Source organism: Tachyglossus aculeatus, chromosome 15 (genome assembly GCF_015852505.1).
Source record: "Tachyglossus aculeatus isolate mTacAcu1 chromosome 15, mTacAcu1.pri, whole genome shotgun sequence".
NCBI classification, from domain to species: domain Eukaryota; kingdom Metazoa; phylum Chordata; class Mammalia; order Monotremata; family Tachyglossidae; genus Tachyglossus; species Tachyglossus aculeatus.
In genome coordinates, this window is record NC_052080.1 from 3,903,616 (window position 1) to 3,930,522 (window position 26,907).

General features: G+C 41.9%; 1 protein-coding gene across 5 annotated transcripts in view; it reads right to left on the reverse strand.

Annotated features, from left to right (window-relative positions):
* The window catches only part of CNKSR2 (connector enhancer of kinase suppressor of Ras 2), a 240,825-nt gene that overhangs the window by 176,843 nt on the left and 37,075 nt on the right, over positions 1–26,907 (reverse strand). For all 5 annotated transcript variants that reach the window (XM_038757077.1, XM_038757075.1, XM_038757076.1 and 2 more), the window contains exons 2-4: positions 15,633–15,796; positions 11,500–11,702; positions 1,307–1,394 (exon numbers count right to left, since the gene is read on the reverse strand). In XM_038757077.1, coding sequence (XP_038613005.1) covers positions 1,307–1,394; positions 11,500–11,702; positions 15,633–15,796 — 455 coding nt within the window. The remainder of the gene's footprint in view (positions 1–1,306; positions 1,395–11,499; positions 11,703–15,632; positions 15,797–26,907) is intronic.

Below are 26,907 nucleotides of genomic sequence, written 5' to 3' on the forward strand. Positions count from 1 at the left end.
ATTTCTATTACTATCTGTCTCCCCCTCTAGACTGTAAGCTCGCTGTGGGCAGGGGCTGTGTCTATTTATTACTACAATGTATCTCCCCTGTCTACTTTTTTTTTCTGTCTACTTGTTTTGTTTTGTTGTCTCCCCCTTCTAGACTTTGAGCCCGTTGTTGGGCAGGGACCATCTCTATATGTTGCCGATTTGTACTTCCCAAGAGCTTAGTACAGTGCTCTTCACACAGTAAGCGCTCAATAAATATGATTGAATGAAGGAATGGATCTCCCCAGGACCTGCCCTTCCCTCCCCCGCAATTAAATCCGTGAAATCACATCCCTCCCCACCTTCAAATCCCTCTTAAAAAAATTACTTCCTGCAGGAGGAATTTCCTGACTCGTCCATATCTCCCTAATCAGGTTACCATATCAGTCATTATTAATACTTACAGGTTTATAGGTTCACTCATTCGATTCATTTATTAATTTACTCATTTTTGATCTCATCTCCTTCTGATCTTTCCAAGGAGTGAAACTGCTAAATGGCAGAGTTATTGCTCTTAAATAACCACTGGGACAGCCCATGTGGGCTGAGAGAGAGAGAGATAAATGTACTTCATGCTATTTAATGAGAGCTTACTACGTGCTGAACACTGTACTAAGCGCTTGGGAGAGTACAAGGCAACAGACTTGGTAGTCACATTCCCCTTTTACTTTACAGCCAAGGTTCTGATTTGTTAGCACAAATGTTTTAGCAGCGTGGCTCAGTGGAAGGAGCCTGGGCTTTGAAGTCAGAGGTCATGGGTTTGAATCCCAGCTCCACCAATTGTCAGCTGTGTGACTTTGGGCAAGTCACTTCACTTCTCTGTGCCTCAGTTCCCTCATCTGTATAATGGGGATTAAAACTGTGAGCCCTCCTGTGGCACAGTCTTCTAGACTGTGAGCCCGCTGTTGGCTAGGGACCGTCTCTATATGTTGCCAACTTGTACTTCCCAAGTGCTTAGTACAGTGCTCTGCACACAGTAAGTGCTCAATAAATATGATTGAGTGAATGAATGAATAACAACTTGATCATCTTGTAACCTCCCCAGCACGGAGAACAGTGCTTTGCATATAGTAAGTGCTTAATAAATGCCATTATTATTATTATTTTAGCAGTGCTTATGGAAAACATGATATGGATAACCTTCGCTGACATAGCTTGTAGGATGAATGTGGAGAAAGAGAATTAGAAAATAATCTGCTTCGAGTATAAAGGGCTGGCATTTGAAACAGATGAATGCAACAGAGTTTATAAAAACAAGCAAGAAGACGGGTGCTCATACCTGTTGTACGATGGTTGTTAATTCCAAGCAGAGCTGTATGACACTGTTTCTTGTAACGGAGTAGTCTGTCACTGCAGCAAATGGTGATCTAGGAAAAGAAATGAAAATTGGGTTGACTACAGAATTGTATTTTAAGAATTCCTATCGCTCTTCAAAATGCTCCTCATATCTGCCCTTTTCAATGTCCTAAAATCTTGTGAAAAGTCTTCGGTATTCTAAATGTATCCTTTGCCTTAAAGTGATTAATCATAATAATTTTGGTATTTGTTAAGCGCTTACTATGTGCCAGGCACTAGATTAAGCACTGGGTAGATACAAGCAAATTGGGTTGGACACAGTTCCTGTCCCACGTGGGGTTCACAATCTGAATTCCCATTTTACAGATGAGGTATCTGAGGCACAGAGAAGTTAAGTGATTTGCCCAAGGTCCCACAGCGTATATATGTCTGTACATATTTATTACTCTATTTATTTATTTTACTTGTACATATCTATTCTATTTATTTTATTTTGTTAGTATGCTTGGTTTTGTTCTCTGTCTCCCCCTTTTAGACTATGAGCCCACTGTTGGGTAGGGACTGTCTCTATATGTTGCCATCTTGTACTTCCCAAGCGCTTAGTACAGTGCTCTGCACACAGTAAGTGCTCAATAAATACGATTGATTGATTGATTGATTGATTGACTGACAAGTGGTGGATCTGGGATTAGAACCCAGGTCCTTCTGATTCCCAAGCTAAATCCACTAGGACATTTTGCATATTTGTGTGCATGAGTAACTACATTTTACATATCTGAAATGCTTTGAAAAATAACTTAAGAACTTGTATACAATACACATTAGTCTTTTCTCCCATCAACTTTTTTTTTACTTCCCAACATTTAAATACTCTAGAGGACTTTTTTAAGCACCAATCAATAAATGGTACATATTGAGCGCATACTGTGTGCAAAGCACTGTACTAAGTCCTTGGGAGAGGCCAATGCAAAAATGTTGGTAGACACATTCCCTGCCACCACGAGCTCAAAGGAAAAAAGTAACTCTCTTGTATGTTAATATCCAAATATATGTCAGTAATAGAAGGGGCTTCAGAATATCTTTTCCAAAAAATCCATTCATGATTTAGAGGGTTTCCAGGAAACTGATATAATAATCACATGAAGGGCAAAAAATCCTTCAGTTTCATGAACCGCTTGGAGGGTTGGCATCATGAGACTTTTTCGGTATTTGTAGAAATGAATAAGCTGTCATATGATTGTCCAGGGTTTTTCATTATTATTATTATGGCATTTGTTAAGTGCTTACTATGTGCCAGGCATTGTTCTAAGCACTGGGGTAGATACAAGGTAATCAAGGTGGACATGGTCTCTGTCCCACATGGGGCTCACAGACTTAATCTCCATTTTACAGATGAGGTCACTGAGGCACAGAAAAGTTAAGTGACTTGCCCAAGGTCTCACAGTCGAGAAGTACAGAGCCAGAATTAGAACTCAGGTCCTTCTGACTCCAGGCCTGGGCTTTAAGACACCAAGCTATGCTGCTTCAGGGTAGCCAAACTAGCCAGCTCAGGGATATCAAAGGATGAAATGGATTGTGTTAGGATTTCTCACTGACTTCTAATGCACTCTGGTCCTCAAACACTTCTAGTAAAACCTTAATCAATCAACCAATCATTTTTATTGAGCACTTGCTGTGTCTGGAGGACTGCATTAAGCGCTTGGGAGAGTACAGTGCAACGGAGTTGGTAGACACATTCCCTGTCCTCAATGAGCTTAAGATCTAGATGTGAAAATTAATGTGAAAATTCAATCAATCAATAAATCTCTAGTATGTATTGAGTGCTTATTAGGTGCAGATAATAATAATAATGATGATGGCATTTATTAAGCACTTACTATGTGCAAAGCACCTCTCCATCCCCCCATCTTACCTCCTTCCCTTCCCCACAGCACCTGTATATATGTATATATGTTTGTACATATTTATTTCTCTATTTATTTATTTATTTTACTTGTACATATCTATTCTATTTATTTTATTTTCTTGGTATGTTTGGTTTTGCTCTCTGTCTCCCCCTTTTAGACCGTGAGCCCACTATTGGGTAGGGACTGTCTCTATATGTTGCCAACTTGTACTTCCCAAGCGCTTAGTACAGTGCTCTGCACACAGTAAGCGCTCAATAAATACGATTGATGATGATGATGACAAGCGCTGGATCATTCTACTAAGTCATTGGAGAATACGAGGTAACTGAGTTGGTAAAAACATTCCCTGCCCACAATAAGCTTACAGTACAGTACTTAGTACAGTGCCTGGCACATGGTAAACACTTAACAAATACCATAATAATAATAATTATTATTATTTAGAGTGGGATTCACAGTTTAGAGGGGAAGACAATCGTCCTGTTTACTCTCTAAAACACGCAGTTCTCTTATTACGCAGGGATCGTATTTCTGAAAAATCCAACACTTAATAACAATAGTAATAGCTGTGGTATTTGTTAAGTGCTTTCTATGTGTTACGTACTATTCAAAGCACTGGGGCAGATACAAGATCATCAGGTCTCACTTGGGGCTCACAGCCTAAGTGGGAAGGAAAACGGGGACTGAATCCCCGTTTTTCAGATGAGGGAAGCGAGGCCCAGAGAAGTGGAGTGGTTTGCCCAAGGTCACACAGCAGGGATACAGCAGAGCTGTGAGCAGGACCCAGGTTCTCAACTCCCAAGCAAGGGCTCTTTCCACTAGACCATGCTGTTGGCTTACTGCATCCTAAGCACCGGGGAAAAAAATACCCAGATGAGAATTAAACAGGGTCCCTGCGTCCTTAAAGGGGCTCACAATCTGATACAGAAGATGGGGAGAGGAGGCTGAAGAAAAGACAAAACTACATAAAAAACAACAAAGAAGATAAGGGCGGTGATAAAGAGCTTCAGGCCCATCATTTTGTATGACATCATCTCCTTTAAGGCTCTTAAAAATACATCTAACTGTACTTGAATGAAAAATAAAAAACCTCAATTATCCCACACTTTCATGTTTATTATTCTAGATAATTGAGTTATATTTGTATAGAGTTGGACTTAGTTGTACAAAGAGCTCTATGAGTTATAAAATGGTACAATATTTGTACAAAAACCTGTCAAATAATTTTTTGTTGTACATCAAGGGTATTTTTTAAGCATTTACTGCGTCCAGAACACAGTACTAAGCGCTTGGAAGAGCACAGTACAAGAGAGTTGGTAGAGACATTCTCAGCCCACAGTGCAAAATGGGGATAAAGATTGTGAGCCCCATGTGGGACAGGGACTGTGTCCTATCTGATTTCCTTGTACCTACCCCAGCGCTTAGAACAGTGCCTGGCACATAGTAAGCGCTTAACAAATACCACAAAAAGAAAAAAATCTAGAGTGGGAAATACACATTAAAAGAAATCACAGATGGGAAAATGGCAGAGTGAAAGGATACGTGTATAAGTTCTGTGGGGATGTAGGTAATGTATACAAGTCCTTTAAGTGGCACAGGCCCAGGAGCATAAGTGATACATGGGGAAGTGAAATGAGTGGAGAAATGAGAGCTTAGTTAAGAAAAGCCATTTGAAGGGCATAGGATTTTAATAGGACTTTGAAGGTGGGGAGACTGTGGTCCATTGGATATGAAAGGGAGCTCTAGAGCCAAGATGAGATTGAGGTGCAGTGAGTAGGAGCAAAGTTTGTGGGCTGGGCTGTAGTAGGAGGTGAGCAAGGTAATTAGCAAGGGGGAGAGCTGATAGAGTTTTGTTTTACAGAAGAATGAAGATTCATAGTTATCACTAGGAATTCAGAATTAGTGCTAGGGTGATTAGAAGGGCACTTGAAATCCTTCATATAAAAATCAAACATTTGTTTATACAAGCTAAAATCTGCTTAAAATGGAATACATTGAGTGATTTTTCTCTTAGCTATGTTCATTAGCGGCACTTGAACTTGCCACAGAAATTACAGGGTTTTTTTGCTTGCACACTGCTAGTACTTTCTTGGGATGGAGGCTATGTTGGGGATTTGTTCAAATCTTCATACTTTGCCATCTTCTATCTGTAATTTACGCTACTGTCTGTTTCCCCCACCACACTACAAGCTCCTTGAAGGAGGGAATCACATCTATTCCTAGCTATTGTAGTCTTCCCAGTGTCTAGCCCAGTGTTCTGCACAGGGTAGGTGCCAAATAAAAATGACTGCAAGATTGTTTGATTGACTGTCTCCTAAGTGGCACCATCTTTCCCCGTAAAGATTGGATTAACTAGATTTTCAGTGTAAAGGCAAAAGCCAAGATATCAGTTCCGTGCCCAGCGGAGTGGATGTTTGGCAGGCAAACACTGCTGAGGTGAGTAAGAATTCCCAGATTAAGCTGATGTTCTTATCTGGAATCTAATGGGACTGGGGAGACCATGTCTAGCTGCCTCCTATCGATCTAAAAATTAGGATCATAGACTAGGCTTTATCAGCGGGGAATGGGGATAATGACGATAAGGAGGAGGCAGCTTGAGGGGGAGAAAAATGATGACGATGATGGATTTTCAATCAATCCGTGGTATTTATTGAGCACTTACTACATGCAGAGCTCTGTATTAAGTGCTTGGGAGAATACCATACGAAAGGGTTGGTCGAGGCAAGCCCTGTCTACAAGGAGCGATGAGGGAAGATGGAAAAAAATAGGGGTGATGATGACGATGTCTAGAATGTAAGCAGGCAACATGTTTATCAACTCATGGTGCCGTGGATAGAGCATGGCCCTGACAGTCAGAAGGTCCTGGGTTCTAATCCTGGCTCTGCCACTTGTCTGCTGTGTGACCTTGGGTAAGTCACTTCAATTCTCTGGGCCTCAGTTACCTCATCTGTAAAATGAGGACTAAGTCTGTGAGCCCCACATGGGACAGGGACTGTGTCCAACCTGATTTACTTGATTCCATCCCAGCACTTAGTACAGTGCCTGGCACATAGTAAGCACTAAACAAGACCACAGTGTAGTATTATTATCATTATTATTATTATTATTATTATTATTCATTCACTCTGTTGCATTGCACTCTCCCAAGTGCTCAGTACAATGCCCTCACAAGAAATCCATCTCCTAAAAGGAAATTATTATCCCAAGACACTGATTTTGGCTAGTTGTATCAGAAATAGTCGTTACAGATTTATTAGGTGCTGAGTCAATGTTAAGCCTTGTGCTGAGGGCTGGGACAAAGAGCAGTGTCCAATTTGCCTAATTTTTTTTTTAGCAGAACTTTAGATCTTCAGTCCCCTGTTTTGCAAGCACAAAAAATGAACAGAAGATCATAAGAAATGCCTGTATTCTGGCCGTAATTCTTTGTGCGTTCCATATGGGGCTCACAGTCTTAAACCCCATTTTACAGATAAGGAAACTGAGGCATAGAGAAATTAAAGTGAAACGCTCATGGACCTATTGACCTTATTGAAAATATCTTGTGGGATCACTACCAGTATCTTCAGATCCTCTGTCCTGTCTTCTTGAAAAATAAATTTGGGTCCTGCATTGGAATTTATATTTTTCCTTCAAGTCCCTTGACTCAGAGAAATAAAAGGAGTAGAAAGATAATGAGGAGGAAGAACCCAAAGAGAAGGAAGCAGAAAGCAGAGGAGACAGAGAAAGAGAAGCAGAAGAGAAGTGGGAGGAAGAGGAAGAGGAGGAAAAGAAAGAGGAAGAGGGAAAAACGGAGGCAGGAAAGAGCAAGAGAAATGAAATTTCACTATCCTCCCAAGGTTAGGTAGGAAAATACTAGGTAACTTGAAAAAAAAAAACCAAGAAAATATCAGTTATTCCAATTTTGAGCATTTTTAACTGTTCTTGAGGGTTTTCTACTTTAAGTACCTTGTGGACCTCCAAATGTTTCCAAGTGGCACCAGCTCCTGAATATGAGAGGCAGGAGGATGTGAGCTATAAAATAAAGCCCCCCAAAGAGCTAATGGGCTCTAAAAATCAGCATTAAAGTCCCCAATTTTGTTTTAGCTCCAAAGCCTGTCCTCTGAGAAAGTCTGCTAAGGAATTATTTCATTCAATTCAGTGCTTAAAAGTGTGGGGGGGAATACTTTTATCAGCCTTAGAAGGCCTCCAGCTTTCAGAAACATGGTGAGCTGTGATAGCTCTAATGAAAGAAACACAATTGTTTCATTTGAATGGACAAAATGTTAACTTCTATTAGGGGCTTCTTATTTTTCCTTAGTGCCACCATAGAAAGGAGTCATTAAAAATGGCTAAATAGTTTTCAAAGTCATGAAAACCTCATCTCCCTCTCTCCCCTCTCAACCTACCTCAAATCCTTGGGTTGGGCAGAGAGACAAGAAATATTGAGCTGTATTTTTGCAGAAGGAAATGTCTGTACATTGGTATTTTTGCTAAATGAAGGAAACCAAAGGAATTCTTTTGTGAGGGATGAAAAAGTGGGGCTTGGAATTAATTTTCACAGCATTTTTTGGAGTCATTTAAGACTAAAAACGTATGTTTTCCTTCTACCCTGCAAAGAGCGAGGGTATGCATTGTCTTCTCCCATGTTAGCTCCCATCAGAACTGGAAATAGAACTCAGGTATTCTGATTCCCCCCAACTCAGGGCCGCAACTGGAGATTTTCCAGTATCCCACCAGTCTTGGATATGGGAGGGAGAGTCAAGCAGAGGCCTACCCATTCCATTCCTAGCTTGGGCAGTGGCTAGTGAGTGGAAAGCAATCCGCTACAAGTCAAAACTCCCCTGTGCTGTGCAGCATGGGAGAGAGTCGAAGGCGGAGACTCAAGTATATTGCGTGGAAGGCAGTGATCATAAACAACTTCTGGATTTTTACCAAGAAAACTCTGTGGATCCACTGCCAGAACGATTGCAGATAGAGGTGGGGCGTTCTGGGAGAGATGTGTCCATGGTGTCGCTGCATAAGACAAGACAAGTCTGATTCCCAGAGTAAAGCTGTATCCACTGCACTCACCAGCAAAGCTCTCTGCAAAAGTTCACCCCAATTATCAATCAGTCGTATTTATTGAGCTCTTACTGTGTGCAGAGCACTGTACTGAGCACTTGGGAAGTACAAGTTGGCAACATATAGAGACAGTCCCTACCCAACAGTGGGCTCAGAGTCTAGAAGGGGGAGACAGAGAACAAAACCAAACATACTAACAAAATAAATAGAATAGATATGTACAAGTAAAATAAATAGAGTAATAAATATGTACAAACATATACAATTAGGATAATCAAGTCCTGCAAACTGGAAAACAACCAAAGGAATTTAGTGGCAAATGGAGAACATAATCCCTTGGAGTTCAATCCATTAATCAGTGGTATTTATTGAGCGCTTACTGTGTGCAGAGCACTGGACTAAGCGCTTGGGTGAATACAATACAACAGAGTTAGAGGAAACATTCTCTGCCCTCAGAAAATCTACTTAGACATTATGGACTCTATATTCAAGCCTTAAGTAAAAGCACATCTCCTCCAAGAGGCTTTCCCTGACTAAGCCCTCATTTCTTATTCTCCCACTCCCTTCTGTGTCACCTTTGCACTTGGATTTGCTCCCTTTATTCACCCCTCTCTCAGCCCCACAGCACTTCCATTCATATCCAAAATTTATTTATTCACAATAATGCCGGATTCCCACTCTAGACAGTGAGCTCCTTTTGGATAGGGAATATGTCTACAAATACCATTATGTTGTACTCTCCCAAGCGCTTAGTACAGTGCTCTGTACACAGTAAGTGCTCAATAAATATGATTCAGCGATCGATTGATTGAGGGGAAAATGTCTTGGCACAGTCTCTTCTTGTGGAGTTAAATGAGGAGAGCTCACACATTCATATCCACCCCTCCAACAACACCCAGATGACAAGTTTGGAGTTGGGGGTGAGCTGGGAATGACACAAGACCTCTAGCGAGGTGGACATAGTTATAATAATAATAATAATAATAATAATGGTATTTATCATTATTAATAATTATTATTATTATCATGGTATTTGTTAAGGCTTACTATGAGCCAAGCACTGTTCTCAGTGCTGGGGTAGATACAAGGTAATCAGGTTGTCCCATGTGGGGCTCATAGACTTAATCCCCACTCTACAGATGAGGTAACTGAGGCTCAGAGAAGTTAAGTGACTTGCCCAAAGTCACAGAACTGATAAATGGAGGAACCGGGATTAGAACCTACCGCCTCTGACACCCAAACTCGTGTTCTTGCCACTAGGCCACGGTATTTGTTAAGTGTTTACTGTGGACTTGGTACTGTATTAAGCCCTGGGGTGGATACAAGCAAATCGGTTCAGATACAGTCCCTGTTTCTCGTGAGGCTCACCATCTCAATCCCCATTTTACAGATGGGGTAATTGAGGCCCCGAGAAGTTAAGTGACATGCCTAAGGTCACACAGCAGACAGGTGGCAGTGTCAGGATTAGAACCCAGGACCTTCTGACTCCCAAGCTTGTGCTCTATCCACTAGAACATGTTGCTTCTTCCGCTCCCACTGGCCTCACCCTATCCCAGAGTTACTGAGCATGGAGTAGAAAGATCCTTTCTTTTCACAAGCATTTTATGTCATTTTTTTGTAGCAAGTGGCAGAGTGTTCTTGTTAGTTGGGATTGGAAATTAAGCAGCTCTCTGCTACCTGCCTGACTATGGTCTAGTCAAAACAGAGCAGGCCTGGGAATCAGAGGACCTGGGTTCTAATCCCGGCTCTGCCACTTACCCGCTGCGGGACCTTGGATAAGTCACTTCTGTGCTTCAGCTCTCTCATCTGTAAAATGGGAATTCAATACCTGTTCTCCCTCCTATTTATCCCGTGAGTTCCATGTGGGACCTGATTAACTTGTGTCTACCCCAGCACTTAGTAAGCACAAAAAAACTGCATGGTTATCACAAACTCCAGTATCCATCATTGCATTGATTGATTGAGCAGAGCACTGTACTAGACACTTGGGAGTATATGACGGAGTTAGGAGACATGAAACCTGCCTTCAAGGAGCTTACAATCTAACTTGCAGCAATAAGAAGATAAAATCATTCTAATCGCTTTGTGTTTTTATCCTTCCCTCATTTTCTACAACTAAGGGGTATGATTGAACCCAAATATGTTCCCCTCAAATGTAGAAAAAGCCCTGGTTCTCTCAGGTTCCCCACCCTGATGATGTTTCCGGGGATATCTAAGGAGAGATGCTATATTTCCTATTTCAACCTTTTTATGTTGACTGGAAAATCAACTGTGAGCCTCATTTCCCAAGAGGCTCTTGCCTAAAGAAAATCTAATATGGCCCCACTCAAAATCAATGCTTTAACAAGAGCTAAGGGTGACTGTAGTGTTATAAAGCAGCAACAAATGCCACCCCTGCTATCAAAGAGAATGAAAGAGAAAATTCATTTGTAAAATAAGAAACAAATCTGGTCTCAAAACCCGGCTCTGCCACTGGCCTGCTGTGCGGCCTTAGGCAAGGCACTTAGCTTCTCTGGGCCTCTGTTTCCTCATCTGTAAAATGGGGATTAAATGATCTGTGAGCCTCAGGTGGGATGCGGACTGCGTCCAATCTATCTGTAACGTATCTGAGCAGAAACAGGACTGGAAATCAAAGGGTCCTGGATCCTAAACCCGGCTCCGCCACTTGTCCGCTGTGTGACCTTGGCCAAATCACTTTACTTCTCTGTGCCCCATTTACATCATATGGAAATTGGGGATTAAGACTGTGAGGCCCATGTGGGACAGGGACTGTATTCAACCCAATTAGCTGGTATCTACCCCAGTGCTTAAAACAATGCCTGATAAAAATAATAATAATGGTGGCATTTTTTAAGTGCTTACTATGTGCAAAGCACTGTTCTAAGCACTGGGGCATACAAGGTGATCAGGCTGTCCCACGTGGGGCTCACAGTCTTAATCCTCATTTTACAGATGAGGGAGCTGAGGCACAGAGAAGTTAAGTGATTTGCCCAAAGTCACACAGCTGACAATTGGCAGAGCTGGGATTTGAACCCCTGACCTCTGACTCCAAAGCCCTGGCTCTTTCCACTGAGCCACGCTGCTTCTCTAAGCACCTGATGCATGGTAAGCGCTTAAAAAATACCATAAAAAGGGTCATCTCTCAGCACTTTCCTGGGACGTGTGTGTGTTTGTGTGTGTGTCTGCCCATGTTTGAACTGTTCCCTAGGGAACGTTTGGGAGAGCTTACCTGTCCAACCACGCCAGAAGGCTTTTTGCCGCCCCGATCAGATCCACCACGGAGGTCAGAAAGTCATTTGGTAATTTGCGACTCGCCCTCCCATCGTAATGACCGCTCCTCCTTCTTCCGGTTATAAAGTTCTGTAGGTTTTTGGCGGAAGCGTTGAGCTTGTGAGAGAGCGTCTTGAGGTTTTCTGTTTCCAGGCCATAGTTCTACATTTAAAAAAGGAAAAAAACACCCATCAAAAATGGTATGATGTTCAGCAGAAAAACTCCCATTTCGCTTCATTGTCCTAAGCAACCACCGAACCCATCAGCTTTTGAAAATCGAAAGTGACCAGGATTTATCTGTGGCCGGACGATGGAATGATTATAAGCGGACTTAATTGCTTGTTTCTTCTCCCCTGTAGATAGTAAACTCCCCACTAGACTGTAAGGCAAAGAATATTTCTACCAACTCTGTTGTAATAATAATAATAATAATAATGGTATTTTTTAAGTGCTTACTATGTACCTAGCAGTGCGGTAAGCACTGGGGGAGATACAAGGTAATCAGGTTGTCTCACGTGGGGCTCACAGTCTTAATCCCCATTTTACAGATGAGGTCACTGAGGCACAGAGACGTGAAATGACTTATCCAAAGTCACATAGCTGATAAGTGGTGGAGCAGGGATTAGAACCCACGACCTCTGACTCCCAAGACTGTGCTTTTTCATTCATTCATTCAACTGTATTTATTGAGCACTTACTGTGTGCAGATCATTGTATTAAGCGCTTGCGAAGTACAAATTGGCAACATATAGAGACAGTCCCTACCCAACAATGGGCTCACAGTCTAGAAGGGGGAGACAGACAACAAAACAAAAAAGTAGACAGGTGTCAACACCATCAGAGCCACTAAGCCATGCTGTTTCTCAAGAACTTGTACTTTCTGTATGTTACTATTTCAAGGGTTTAGTACGATGTTCTGCACACAGTAAGCGTTTAACAGATAGCATTAAATCTACCATTAATCGACTGATATTTGTTTTTGCAGAACAGTACTAATATTGAAAAGAGAAGGAATAAGTTGGTTAATTTAACATCTGTGTGTTCATACAAAAGAAATAGTCGATGAGGTTCTCTTAAACTCTGAAAACATTATCTACTGGAAAAAGCATCAGTCTGGGAGATGGGAGATTAGGGCCTCCTCCCATTTTGCCACTGGCCTGCTGTGCAACCTCGGGTCAGTCACTACACCTCTCTGAACCTCCGTTGCCTCACTTGCAAAATGGAGATAATAGTATGCTTGTTCTCCCTACCTTATGTTTGACTTGATTATATTTAATTTGATTATATTTGATTTGATTTGATATATTTGATTTGATTGTATTATATTTATATTATATTTAATTTTATTATATTTGATTTGGTATATTTGATTTGATTGTATTATATTTATATTATATTTAATTTGATTATATTTGATTTGATATATTTGCTTTGATTATATTATATTTATATTGATTACTTGACTTGATTACAATAATAATGATAATTGTCACATTTGTTAAGCGCTTACTATGTGCCAAGCACTTTTCTAAGCGCTGGGATAGAAACAAGGTAATCATGCCGGACACAATCTCTATCCCACGTGGGACTCACAGTCTAAAAAGGAGGGTGAACAGGGATTGAATCCCCATTTCAAAGATGAGGAAACTGAGGCACGGAGAAGTGAAGTGACCTGACCAAAGTCACACAGCTGGCAAGCGGCAGAGCCGGAATTAGAATCCAGGTCCTCTGACTCCCAGATTTCTGCTCTTTCCATTAGGCCACATACACAGCAAGTAGTTGGTAAATGCCATGGAATTTGGTAGATTTTAAACCTGCCATTTTGAAATTCAGAATCATCTTTATACTTTTAAGTACCCAACATGCCCATGAATGGCCTAGGGTAGTTAATTTGTTCAGGGAAACGTAGTGCCCCCAGGGAGTAAATAATTCGTCAAACTGGAATAATTTACTCTTTCCTTTCCCTGAAAGACAAAGAGAAGTATGTGTAATTAAAATCATATTAATTTACCTTCAACCCAAATCTATTTTGTTAGGAAGCTTCTTGTTTTTTCAACTACTTCTCAAAATAATCACTGGGATGAACGATTTGCTATGTTCTTAATTGCAAGGAATCGTTTGCTCTCTATGCAGCTAATCGCATCCTACGTTAGTCTTAGGATAATTCGTTTAAATAAAAAAGTAGGTCGCCACGGCAAGCTCACTTGGGCTGGGGAGCAGATGACGAGATGACGAGCTTAAACACCTGTCATAGGTGATGTCATCCGAACCCCAAACTCAAAATGGAAAGATCGGGGCCAGGAGCAGGTAGAATGTGTCAGACATGCATCGTTTTGTGGGTGAGCCTGCAGAAAGGGATTGGATAATGGATTGTGAAAGGCGGGTTTTAAATCTCTCTCTTTTGTTGTCCTGCCTCGACAACAGAGGCCCGCCTAGGCTGAATCTGAGCATTGGTCCAAATTCACTAAGAGCGGAAGAGGTTTTGTGGTCAGGGATTTCAATTTGTTCAGGAGTAATTTGTCTTGGAATACATTTGGTGCGGGACTCAGGGCCTCTATTCTCAAGGCTTGCAACTGGCAATCTGTGACGGAAGATGATCGTTTTGTTCGGATGGAATGGGGAAAACGAAAGGAAGAAATGGAATTTCGGTTTAGGAAATGCCGAATAAAAATTGGACAGCTATTCTCCCCAAAATCCATTCTGTCACATAACAAAGCTCTTTTTTATCAGCCGTTCTGACTCCCTAATAGTAGCAGGGGGATTTATTAAGCACCTACTGAAAACGATGTACAAAATTCAGCACTTAGGAACACACAGCAGAAACACAATCAATTAATCGTACTTACTGAGCGATTACTGTGTGCACAGCACTGTACTAAGCACTTGGGAGAGTACAACAGAACAATCTAACAGACACATTCCTTGCCCACAACGAGTTTACAGTGTGAAGGATGGGTTTGCAGTCTAGAGGGAACAAAAAAAAAATGTTCTCTGCATGAGAAGCTACTCAGGAATGGTAGAGACGGACATAAAATTGAGAAACAGCATGGCCAAATGAAAAGCCCATAGGCCCGGAAGTCACAGGACCTGGGTTCTAATCGTGGCTCCGCTACTTGTCTGCTGTGTGACTTTGGGCAAGTCACTTCACTTCTCTGTGCCTCAGTTACTTCATCTGTAAAATGGGGATTAAGACACTGAGCTCCAGGTAGAGCATGGACTGTGTCCGCTCTGATTAGCTTGTGTCTAAACACAGAGCTCAGTACAGTGCTTGGCACTATAGTCAGTAGTTAACAAATACCAAAGTAATAATAATAATAATAATGATGGTACTTGTTAAGCGCTTACTATGTGCTATGCACTCTTCTAAGCACTCAGATACAAGCTTGTCAGATAGGACGTATCCCACATGAAGCCCACAGTCAAAGAAGGAGGACGAACAGGTATTTCATCCCCATTTTACAGCTGAGGTAACTGAGGTTCAGAGAAGTGAAGTGACTTGCCCAAGGTCCCACCTCAGACACGTGGCAGGGCCTGGTTGAGAACCCAGGCCCTCTGACTCCATGGCCTGTGCTCTTTCCAGTAATAATAATAATAATAATAATAATAATGATGATGATGGTATTTGTTAAGCATTTATTATGTGCCAGGTACTGTACTAAGCGCTGGGGTGGATACAAGCAAATCGAATTGGACACAGTCCCTTCCCCACGTGGGGCTCACAGACTCATCATCATCATCATCAATCGCATTTATTGAGCGCTCACTGTGTGCAGAGCACTGTACTCAGCGCTTGGGAAGTACAAGTTGGCAACTCAATCCCCATTTTTAAAATGAGGTAATTGAGGCCAAGAGGCAGTGAAATGACTTGCCCAAGGTCACACAACAGACAAGTGGCAGAGCCGGGATTAAAAAGTGGGTCCTTTTGCCCATCAGGCCCGTGCTCTATCATTCATTCAATCGTATTTATTGAGCGCTTACTGCGTGCAGAGCACTGTACTAAGCGCTTGGGAAGTACTACGCCATGCCGCCTCTCCCCTTTCCAGCGATCCGTCTGTATTATCGGAGGTGGATCGAGTCACACAAGAAAATTACCAGGGCACATAGCAGGTCCACCGCTTCTAAGATGAGCTCCTGATGGCCGATGCGCGTTACTCCGAGATCTTCTAGTTCCTGATGGGTAATGCGAAGGAGCTGGTCTCCGCTGATCTTCTCCCTCTCAAAGTTCTTAATATACTGCTGCAAGCAGTCATCGAGTCCTACGGCAGAGACGGGGGCCGGACCCGGGGGGAGAGAAAGAGAGGAAACGGTCAATGCGGATGAAGAAAGAAACAGATCCCAGGCGCCGAGAACCTCTCTATCCACAAGTCAATGGCATTTATGGAGCGCTTACTGCGTGCTGAGCACTGTACTGAGCGCTTGGGAGACTACGGCATGGAGTCAGAGGGCCTGGGTTCTCAACCAGGCCCTGCCACGTGTCTGAGGTGGGACCTTGGGCAAGTTGGTTACGGTTAGAAGCAGGGTGGCCTAGTGGGAAGAGCCCGCGCCCGGGAGTCAGAGGACCTGGGTTCTAATTCAGGCTCTGCCACTTTTCTGCTGTGTGACCGCAGGCAGGTCACTTCACTTCTCGGGACCTCAGCTACCTCATCTGGAAAATGGGGATTAAGAATGTGAGCCCCACGTCCCCCCATCTTACCTCCTTCCCTTCCCCACAGCACCTGTATATATGTATATATGGTTGTACATATTTATTACTCTATTTATTTATTTATTTATTTATTTTACTTGTACATTTCTATCCTATTTATTTTATTTTGTTGGTATGTTTGGTTCTGTTCTCTGTCTCCCCCTTTTAGACTGTGAGCCCACTGTTGGGTAGGGACTGTCTCTATGTGTTGCCAATTTGTACTTCCCAAGCGCTTAGTACAGTGCTCTGCACATAGTAAGCGCTCAATAAATACGATTGATTGATTGATTGATTGACAGGGACTGTATCCAACCCGATTCGCTTGCATCCCACTAGCACTTAGTTCAGTCCCTGGCACGTAGTAAGCGCTTGACAAATACCACAATTATAATAATAATAAGAGTTACTATCATTAGAGAAGGATGATTTAATGGAAATGGAAAGAGCAAGGGCCTGGGAATCAGAGGACCTGGGTTCTAATCCCATCTCGCTCATTTGTTCATTGGGTGGCTTTAGGAAAACCGCTTAAATTTTCTGTGCCTCAGTTTCCTCATCTCTAAAAGGGGATTAAATACCTGTTCTCCCTCCCTCTTAGACCGTGAGCCCCATTTGTAACAGGGATGGTGACCGACTTGATTATCTTATATCATCATCATCAATCGCATTTACTGAGCGCTTACTGTGTGCAGAGCACTGTACTAAGCGCTTGGGAAGTACAAATTGGCAACATATAGAGACAGTCCCTACCCAACAGTGGGCTCACAGTCTAAAAGGGGGAGACAGAGAACAAAACCAAACATACTAACAAAATAAAATAAATGGAATAGATATGTACAAGTAAAATAAATAAATAAATAGAGTAATAAATATGTACAAACATATATACATATATACAGGTGCTGTGGGAAAGGGAAGGAGGTAAGATAAGGGGGATGGAGAGGGGGACGAGGGAGAGAGGAAGGAAGGGGCTCAGTCTGGGAAGGCCTCCTTATATCCACCACAGCGCTTAGTACAGAGCATGGCAAATAGCAAGTGCTTAACAAATACCCCAGTTATTATTATTAGGCACTTGGGAACATACATTAAAGCTAAACTATGCTGTCAGTGCCCTCAAGGACTTTATAAACTAGAGGGTAAAAAAATTATCAATTAGAAGGCCCATGAAAAATATTCTGTATTTCCCCATAGCTATGGCTCAACATCACAATGATTTTTCTCCAGAGAGGGAGGGGTATAACAATAACTGCGATTTTTATGTCAAACATCAAACATGAGCAGCAGCATGGTCTAGTTTATAGGGCATGGTCCTGGGTGTCCGAAAAGCCTGAGTTCTTATCCCGGCTCCGCCACTTGTCTGCTGTGTGGCCTTGGGCAAGTCGCTTCACTTCTCCGTGCCTCAGTTCACTTATCTGTAAAATGGGGTTTAAGACTGTGAGCCCCACGTGGGATATGGACTGTGTCCAACCTGGCTAGCTTGTATCTAAGCAGTGTGGCTCAGAGGAAAGAGCCCGGGCTTGGGAGTCAGAGGTCATGGGTTCTAATACCACTCCGCCACTTGCCAGCTGTGTGACTTTGGGCAAGTCATTTAACTTCTCTGTGCCTCAGTTCCCTCATCTGGAATATGAGGATTAAGACTGTGAGCCCCGTGTGGGACCACCTGATTACCTCGTATTCCCCCAGTGCTTAGAACAGTGCTTGGCACATAGTAAGCGCTTAACAAATGCCATCATTATTATCTACTCCAGAGCTTGAATGTGGGAAAAATGGCTTTGAGGCTCACAAAATTCTTAGGCTGTAACCTCTGTGAGAGTCAGGGCGTGAGTCTAATCTGATTATCCTTGAATAGTCTATCCGAGCACAGGGTTTGGCACAGAGTAGCATCTGAGATCATTATTATGAACAAGAGTTTTTGGAATATGGCGCTTTAACAGTTCCAACGTTGTGGTGGCAATATTTGGGACTATAGAGCAATTTGAGCATTTTCTTGTAAAGATTTCATTTTAAAGATGCTTTTACACCTCCAAGGCCAATAGAATTAAAGTACTGAAATTGTGTTATAACTTACTTCTAGGAGCAGAAATTTTCCAAATTTTTTTTCCTTTCAGTAATAACTATGGTACTTGTAAAGCACATACTGTGTGGCAAGTGCTGTTCTAAGCACTGAGGTAGATAGAAGTTTATCAGGTTGGACACAGTCCACGTCCCACTTGGGACTCACACTCTTAATCCCCATTTCACAGATGAGGTAACTGAGGACCAGAGAAGTGAAGTGACTTGCCCATGGTCACACAAAAGACATGCAGCAGAGCCTGGATTAGAGCCCAGGTCCTTCTGACTACAAGGTTCATGCTCTAGCCACTAAACCATGTTGCCGAACGATGATATTTTAATGGACCCAGATTCTGATCAATTAATTCATCAATCAATGGTATTTTCTGAGCGCTTATTGTGTGCAGAGCACTGTACTAGACATTTAGGAATGTTCAATAGAGTTGGTAGACATGATCCCTGCCCACTGAGAGCTCACAGTCTAGAGGGGAAAACAGATATTAAAATAAATTACAGAGAGGGGAAATGACATTATAAAGATGGAAACGTAAGTGCTGTGGGGCTAAGGGTGAAATCAATAGCTTTAAGTAGTACAAATCAGAGTGGACAGATGAGGCACATGAGACAGTAGGTTTTAAGCAAAATAAGAATTTCAGGAGATTACACACAGTTAGTTCTTTCCCATTTATATAGAGGTAGTCACTGCCCTTAGAGATCTTTTTTTTTTTGAGTAAAAGCCCTGTAATTCTAGATATGTAGAGATCTGAAATTTACAAAATGTGGAAAGTTGAAACATTGCAGAATGAATTGGTCATCATCTCAGCAGGAGCACATTACAATATCCCGTTAAACCACAGGTCATTTATTCACAATTTATAATGGCCACTTACTGGGTGAACAGCTGTGATAGAAACACACACACCATACACACACACACACACACACACACACACACACACACACAAAAGACAGAATCATTTCCAATCACAGAGTTTTGCGATTGTTCACTGAATGGAAATTAAAGGTATTTTCAAATTACAATAAGTTATTGGCATGTTAATGTTCATATACAGGATGTGACTGGATCCTTAAAATGGAAGCTCCTCATGGGGAGGGAAAGTATTTCATCCTTCTGCTGGACCTTTTCAAATGCTCAGTATGGAGCAGCGCATCCATTGACCTCCTAGCTCTGCCACTTGCCGGCAAGTGACCTTGGGCAAGTCCAAGTGACCTACCAGCTCCTCAGTTTCCCCCCCTGCCAAATGGGTTTTAAATAACTCCCTCCCCCTTCGACTGTGAAGTTCGTGTGGGACAGAGGCTGTGTCTGATCTAATTATTTGTATCCCTCTAGACTGCAAGATCCCTCTAGACTGTAAGCTTGTTGTGGGCAGGGAATGCATCTGCTTATTGGTATATTGCACTGTCCCAAGTGCTTAGAACAGTGCTTTGCACACAGTAAATGCTTACAAATATGACTGACTGACTATAAACCCTGGAGCTCAGTACAGAGCTTGGCACAAGGTGCATATTTTAAAAATCACATTATTATTGCTGTTATTATTATTATCATTAATCTTTTCTCCCTCTCCATTCTGCGACTCCCTGACTTGCTCTCTTTATTCATCCCCTTGCCCCCAAGCCCCATAACACTTGAGTACAAATCTATAATTTATTTATTTCTATTAATGTCTGTCTCCCCCTCTAGACTGTAAGCTTGTTGTGAGAAGGAAATGTGTCTGGTTATTGTTGTATTGTCCCAAGCATTTAGTACAGTGTCCTGCCCACGGTAAGCCCTCAATAAATGCACTTGAATGAATTGATTATTATTACTAATATTATCACCAAGTGGGAGAAGGTCCGGAAGACCAGGTGACATTCAGAGGACGGGGTTGCGGGAGGGAGAAAGTGAGCCAGGAGTGAAATAATAATAATAATAATAGCATTTGTTAAGTGCTTACTATGTGTCAAGTACGGTTGTAAGTGCTGGGCTAATCAGGTTGGAATCAGGTTGGACTCAGTCCCTAGTCCACCTGGGGCTCACAGTCATAATCCCCATATTACAAATGAGGTAAATGAGGCGCAGAGAAGTGAAGTGACTTGCCCTAGGTCACACAGCCAACAAGTGGCGGAGCTGGGATTAGAACCCAGCTCTAGCCCAGCTATTCATCTCTGAAGTGCCCGGCTTCTGGAATTCCAGTGTCCAGCTTGCCTATCAACACAGAATACAATCTTCTTAGACAGTTGGTGTCATCTTAATGTTCCTCCCGCTTCTCCGACGTTCCTCAGATAGCTCTAAGTTACCATTACCACTCTCCTGAAGACCATTCAGGTGGTTTTGGGCTTCATCGATTCTCCTGAGCCTCTAACCTCCCCAACTCATTAAGAATCACCACTTAAAAGAGATTCATTCTACCAAGAAGACCAAAATGGCAGGATGAGTTAAATCTGTTTTGTGATTAACAAACTGTTTAAAATCCTTCAGTTTTGGGGGAGCGACCAACATCACATGCAGCAGTGGAAGTGAGATTATTAATTCTCTCCAGCAACTTGAATGTGAAAGACCAAAAACAGCCACAAGGACTTATCCCTTTAAACATGTAATTGTGTCTGTTACCATGTTCCAAAAGTACTTACAGTACAGTGGTCTTAACTATTTCATCACTCTTTGAAAATCACAAACACATTCATTTTCTACACAAGCCAATGGTTTACACAGATGATTTCGGGGTGTCCTACTCTTAAATCAGGTGCTTAGTACAGTGCTTGGAGCATATAAGAGAAGCAGCGTGGCTTCGTGGAAAGTGCCCGGGTTTGGGAGTCAGAGGTCATGGGTTCTAATTCCCACTCTGCCACTTGTCGCCTGCGTGACTTTGAGCAAGTCACTCGATTTCTCTATGCCTCAGTCACCTCATCTGTAAAATGGGGATTAAGACTCTGCCCACATGGGACAACCTGATTACTTTGTATCTACCCCAGTGCTTAGAACAGTGCTTGCCACATAATAAGTGCTTAACGAGTGCCATTATTATTATTATTATTATTATATAAGTGCTAACAAATGCCTTTATTATTATTACTATTATTATTATATAAGTGCTTAACAAATACCATAAAAACCCTCCAAAAACATTTACTACAGACCTGTGGTAGACGCAGCATTATCTCTGTGCCCCGTAAGCTCGTTGTGGCAGAGAATGTATCTGTTATATTGTATTGTACTCTCCCAAGTGCTTAGCATGCTGGTCTTCACACGGTAAGTGCTCAGTAAATAAGATCAACTGACTGACCCTGCAGATAATCATGAATATTTTTCCTGATTCGGCACAATCAATGGCATTTACTGAGTGCTTACTGTCGACCTTGCCAACAGACCTGTGCTGTTTCCACTAATGCAATCAAAGCTATTCTAAGGAAAATATTAGAGTCACAGTCTTAGAGTTCTCTCCTTCAGGTGAAATTTTTAAATAGATTTTTGTACTTTAGTCCACAGTAAGTTTATAATGGTCAATAGCATCGCTTTGTTTCAGTGATGGAGAAAGGGGAAAATGAGGAGAGCGAAAAAGGGAAAACTTGAGAAGATACTGCTAATAATAATAATTGTGGCATTTTTTAAGTCATTTATCAAGTCCCAAACTGTAGTAAACACGGAGGTAGATAAAAGATGATCAGGTAGGATATAGTCCCTATAAAGCAAGGGAAACTTAAGCACAGAGAAATTAAGTGACTTGCCCATAGGCACACATGGCAATCAAGTGCAAACTACTTCTGTTCTAGCCAATTCATTACGGCTGGAAACAGGTCTACTTTTGAGAGTATTCCTCTCCAATTACTGACACAAAAATCAAATTCCACTCAAAGGGTCTGACTTCAAAATTCACCATTCAGGTAGATTTTGAAACTTCCAGGTTTCTTGGGTTCTTTTCATTCTGTCACCAGACACTCCAAAACAATAAATAAAAAGTTCTTTCCACCTCACAGATGGGAAGGAAACTTTTTTTTCCTATAAGTCGAAAAAAGGGAAGGAGAATACTTAAAAATGCGAGCCAGTATCCCAATTGTACAATCCAAAGCAAGATTCTCTGAATGCAGAGAACCAGTGTCTTTGATGGCCAGTATTGTCCTCCATGAAAGAGGAAAATTGTAGTTATATTTAGGGTTATTTGATTACAAACGAACAGTCAAATAACAAGGAGCAACTTACAGCTGTGGCCTGTACCAGGAAAAACGCTAAATCTACTGAAAAATGTGCGAGCCTATTGGTGTGAGCAGGAAGATTTTGAGGGACGATTTTGACGTAAGTTAAATCTACATTAACAAGTGTTGGAAAATACATGGCGAGGAGAATATTCTAGTCATCTCTGCTACACCATTTGTCTACAATACAATTAAATCAGATCAGAAACAGTCCCTGTCCCACACGAGGCACCCAGCCTAATAGGGAGGGAGAACAGGTATTTAATTCCTAGTTTACAGATCAGGAAACTGAAGCACTGAGGAGTTAAGTGACTTATCCAAAGTCACAAAACAGGTTAGGGGTGGCGTCCTGATTCAAATGTAATTTACTGGGTGCTTACTGGGTGCAGAGCACTGTATTAACCGATCTCAGTGGGCTACAGAAAAACTGTATTTTAGTACTGGAACCTTTATCATGATTATTATCATTATTATTACATTTGTCAATTGCTTCCTATGTGTCCAGCACTTTTCTGAGCACTGGAGTAGACACAAGTTAATCAACTTGACACTACCCCTGCCCCACATAGGGTTCAAATTGTGCATAAAATTTTCCTTAATTCCTCAGTAGCAATCCATCCAATCATGAAATGAAAGGATACATGATAGGAGAACTGACTTTACGTGAGGTCTCGTCTGTTAAAGTGGAGGCTCTTTGAAGGCAGGGAATGTGTTCTTCCAAGTACACTTTGGAATGTACTTCCCAAGGACTTAGGTGCAGTGCTCTGTGTGCTCAATAATTGCTACTTTCCCCTATAATGAGCACAAGGCAGGCAGTTACTCCAAAATATTCTGTCTAAAAAGAAAACAAGAATGGGCTTTGCCTAGGGATAGAGCACAGACCTTGGAGTCAGAAGGATCTGGGTTCTAATCATCCGACTCTGCCACTTGTCTGCTGTGTGAGCTTGGACAAGTCACTTTGCTTCTCTGTGCCTCAGTTCCCTCATCTGTAGAATGGGGATTAAGACAGTGAGCCCCAAGTTGGGTAGGGACTGTGTCCAACCTGATTAGCTTGTATCTACCCCAGAGCTCTGTACAGTGCCTGGCACACAGTAAGCACGTAACAAATACCATTTTTTAAGAAAAACCAAAACATATAATGCTCTTAACAGTTTTGGGGGAGGGCGGAGGAAGTACTCAACAAATTTTAGAGCAACTATGAATTGCTCCTCTAAAGTTCCAATATATTATGGAAGTGACAGTTTCAACCAATCACACTTTGCTGCTTCTTTTCACAGTTCCTATATTTCATTCTGTTTGTAAATATGTTAAGCTTTTGAAATGTGCTAGTAGCATTAACTTTCCCTCAAGAATGAACAAAATTCATTAAGATGTTTTACTTGTTAGTGACTTCCGAAATTAGTAGAGCAGCTACTGAACTGGATTAACCAGATGAATCTCAGCAGAGTCTGCTGGGGTTAGAACACCAGGTTAACATTGTGCTTCAGAAAGCAGAAAAATCAACCACAATAACATAATTTTAAAAGTACAGAATGTTTCCAAAAACAATCACTCCCTTAGAGATTCTACAAGAATTCCTCCTACTCTTTAAAAGTAGCCAAAGTAAATGTTTTACTCAAAAACACTGCAATAAAAACTTCATGTGTTTTTTCCATATTTTCCCAAGAAGGGAAACACCACTAATTATTCTTTTGATTGAAAATTATAGTGCAGTTAATTCTACCGGTTTCTATTTGTATTTGTCCTCTGTCTCTAGATTGTACATCCTTTGTGGTGTTGTAAGTACTCTGTTGTAAGTAGTCTCCCAAGCACTACGTGCTCTGTACACAGTAATAAAAATGATTGATCGGTTGGTTGCATTTATCCTTACTGTAAATTCCCTAAATGATCTGTCAATCAATCCATTGTATTATTGAGCCACTTAGTACAAAGCACTTGGAAGAGTACAATGTAACAGAGTTGGTTATTCCCTGCCCCAAACAAGCTTACAGTCGAGAGCAGGATAGGGACATTAATATACATAAGTAAATTATGGATATGTACATAAGAGCTGTGGGGCTGAGGGAGAGGTGAATGCAAATCCAAGTGCAAGGCTGATACAGAAAGAAGTGGGAGAAGAGGAAATGATGGCTTAGGGAAGGCCTCTTGTAGGAGATGTGCGTTTGATAATAATAATTGCAATAATAATTATGGTATTTGTTAAGTACTTACTATGTGCCAAGCACTGTTCTGAGCACTGCCTTTAAAGATGGGGAGACTGCTAAATAACTTGTAGAGATAAGTAACTTGCAATGTTCATGAATCTATGGCTGCACTAGATTATATTTCTACAGTTCAATTACCTCATCAAATCACGACAAGCAGCTTGCAAGAATGGTGAAATGAATGCCCCATTCTCAGTATTCTGCATCTCCTCTGTAAATTAGTGAAACAGAAGAAATTTAAGTTACCCAAGACCCAAGAGGACCTGGGTTCTAATTCCTGCTCCTCCACCTGCCTACTGTGTAAACTTGGGCAAGTCACTTCACTTCTCAGATATCCCTCAACTGCAAAGTGGGGATTTGATACCTGCTCGCCTTCCTACTTAAACTGTGAGTCTTTCATGGGACACAGATTGTATCCAGCCTGATTAACATAAATCTACCCCAGCACTTAGAACACTGCTTGCCACGTGTTAAGCGCTTAATACCATAAAAATTAAACCCCAAAAAACAAGAATATGATTGCCTGCACACTGAAGCAAAAGATCAAAAGGCAGCAAAGGAATGCTCTATTCTAACTTGGGTCTTTTCAAAATGCTCTTTGAGGTCACGTTGATGGACTCTCCAATCAGGAATAACGGCTGGCTCTGTCCTGAGACATTAGCATCAAAAAAATGAGCAGAGGAGTTGATTCTAGAGTTGTGGTTTGCCCAGCACCACTAACACTCTCTGATCTCTGCCGGTTGTGTTTTTGCTGGGGTGCAGGCCAGTGGCAATGTAGGGGTGATAATAATAATAATGGTAATAATTAGTGATAATAATAATATACCTGTGGCATTTGTGAAGCACTCACTATGTGCCAAACATTATATTCAGTGTCCCGTCTCTCCTTCTCCAGCCCAGCCCGCACCCTCCGCTCCTCTGCCACTAACCTCCTCACTGTACCTCGTTCTCGCCTGTCCCGCCGTCGACTCCCGGCCCACGTCCTCCTCCTGGCCTGGAATGCCCTCCCTCCACACATCCACCAAGCTAGCTCTCTTCCTCCCTTCAAAGCCCTACTGACAGCTCACCTCCTCCAAGAGGCCTTCCCAGACTGAGCCCCCTTTTTCCTCTCCTCCTCCCCATCCCCCCTGCCCTACCTCCTTCCCCTCCCCACAGCACCTGTATATATGTTTGTACATATTTATTACTCTATTTATTTTACTTGTACATATTTACCATTCTATTTATTTTGTTAATGATGTGCATCTAGCTTTAATTCTATTTGTTCTGACGACGACTCCTGTCCACATGTTTGGCTTTGTTGTCTGTCTCCACCTTCTAGACTGTGAGCTCATGGTTGGGTAGGGACCATCTCTATATGTTGACAACTTGTACTTCCCAAGCACTTAGTACAGTGCTCTGCACACAGTAAGCACTCAATAAATACGAATGAATGAATGAATGAATTGAGGATATCAAGTTGTACACGGTCTCTGCCCATCTGGAGCTCACATTCTAAGTAGAATGAAATGCCCCCATTTGACAAGCGAGGGAACTGAGGCACAGAGAAATTAAATGACTTTCCCATGGTTACATAGAAGGCAAGTAAGAAGCAGCATGTCCTAATGGATAGAGCACAGGCCTAGGAATCACAAGGACTTGGGTTCTAATCCAGCCTCCACCACTTGTCTGCTGTGTGAACTTAGCAAGTCACTTCAATTTTCCATTTCTCAGTTCCCTCATCTGTAAAATGGGGATTCAATACCTGTTCTCCCTCCTACCTAGAGTGTGAACCCCATGAGGGACCTGATTATCTTCCATCTACTCGAGCAGTGTGGCTTAGTGGAAAGAGCAAGGGCTTGGGAGTCAGAGGTTGTATATTCTCTGTGCCTTAGTTACCTCATCTGTATAATGGGGATTAAGACTGTGAGCCCCACGTGGGACCACCTGATTACCTTACATCTACCCCAGCACTTAGAACAGTGCTTGGAACAGTGCTTGGCACATAGTAAGCACTTAAAAATACCATTATTATTATTATCATTACTTTGCCTGTCACATAGTAAAGCGATTAACAAATGCCACAATTCTTCATCATCTTCTTCCTCCTCCTCTTATTCTTCTTATTGTTATTATCAGATTTGTGACTGACTTGGAATGGCCTGGACAACAACTTGGGGATACAGTGCCCAGGCACAAGACCAGGGGAAGAGGCCACCCACGCGATATTAAAAACTCCTGTTCAGCCCTAGGAGAT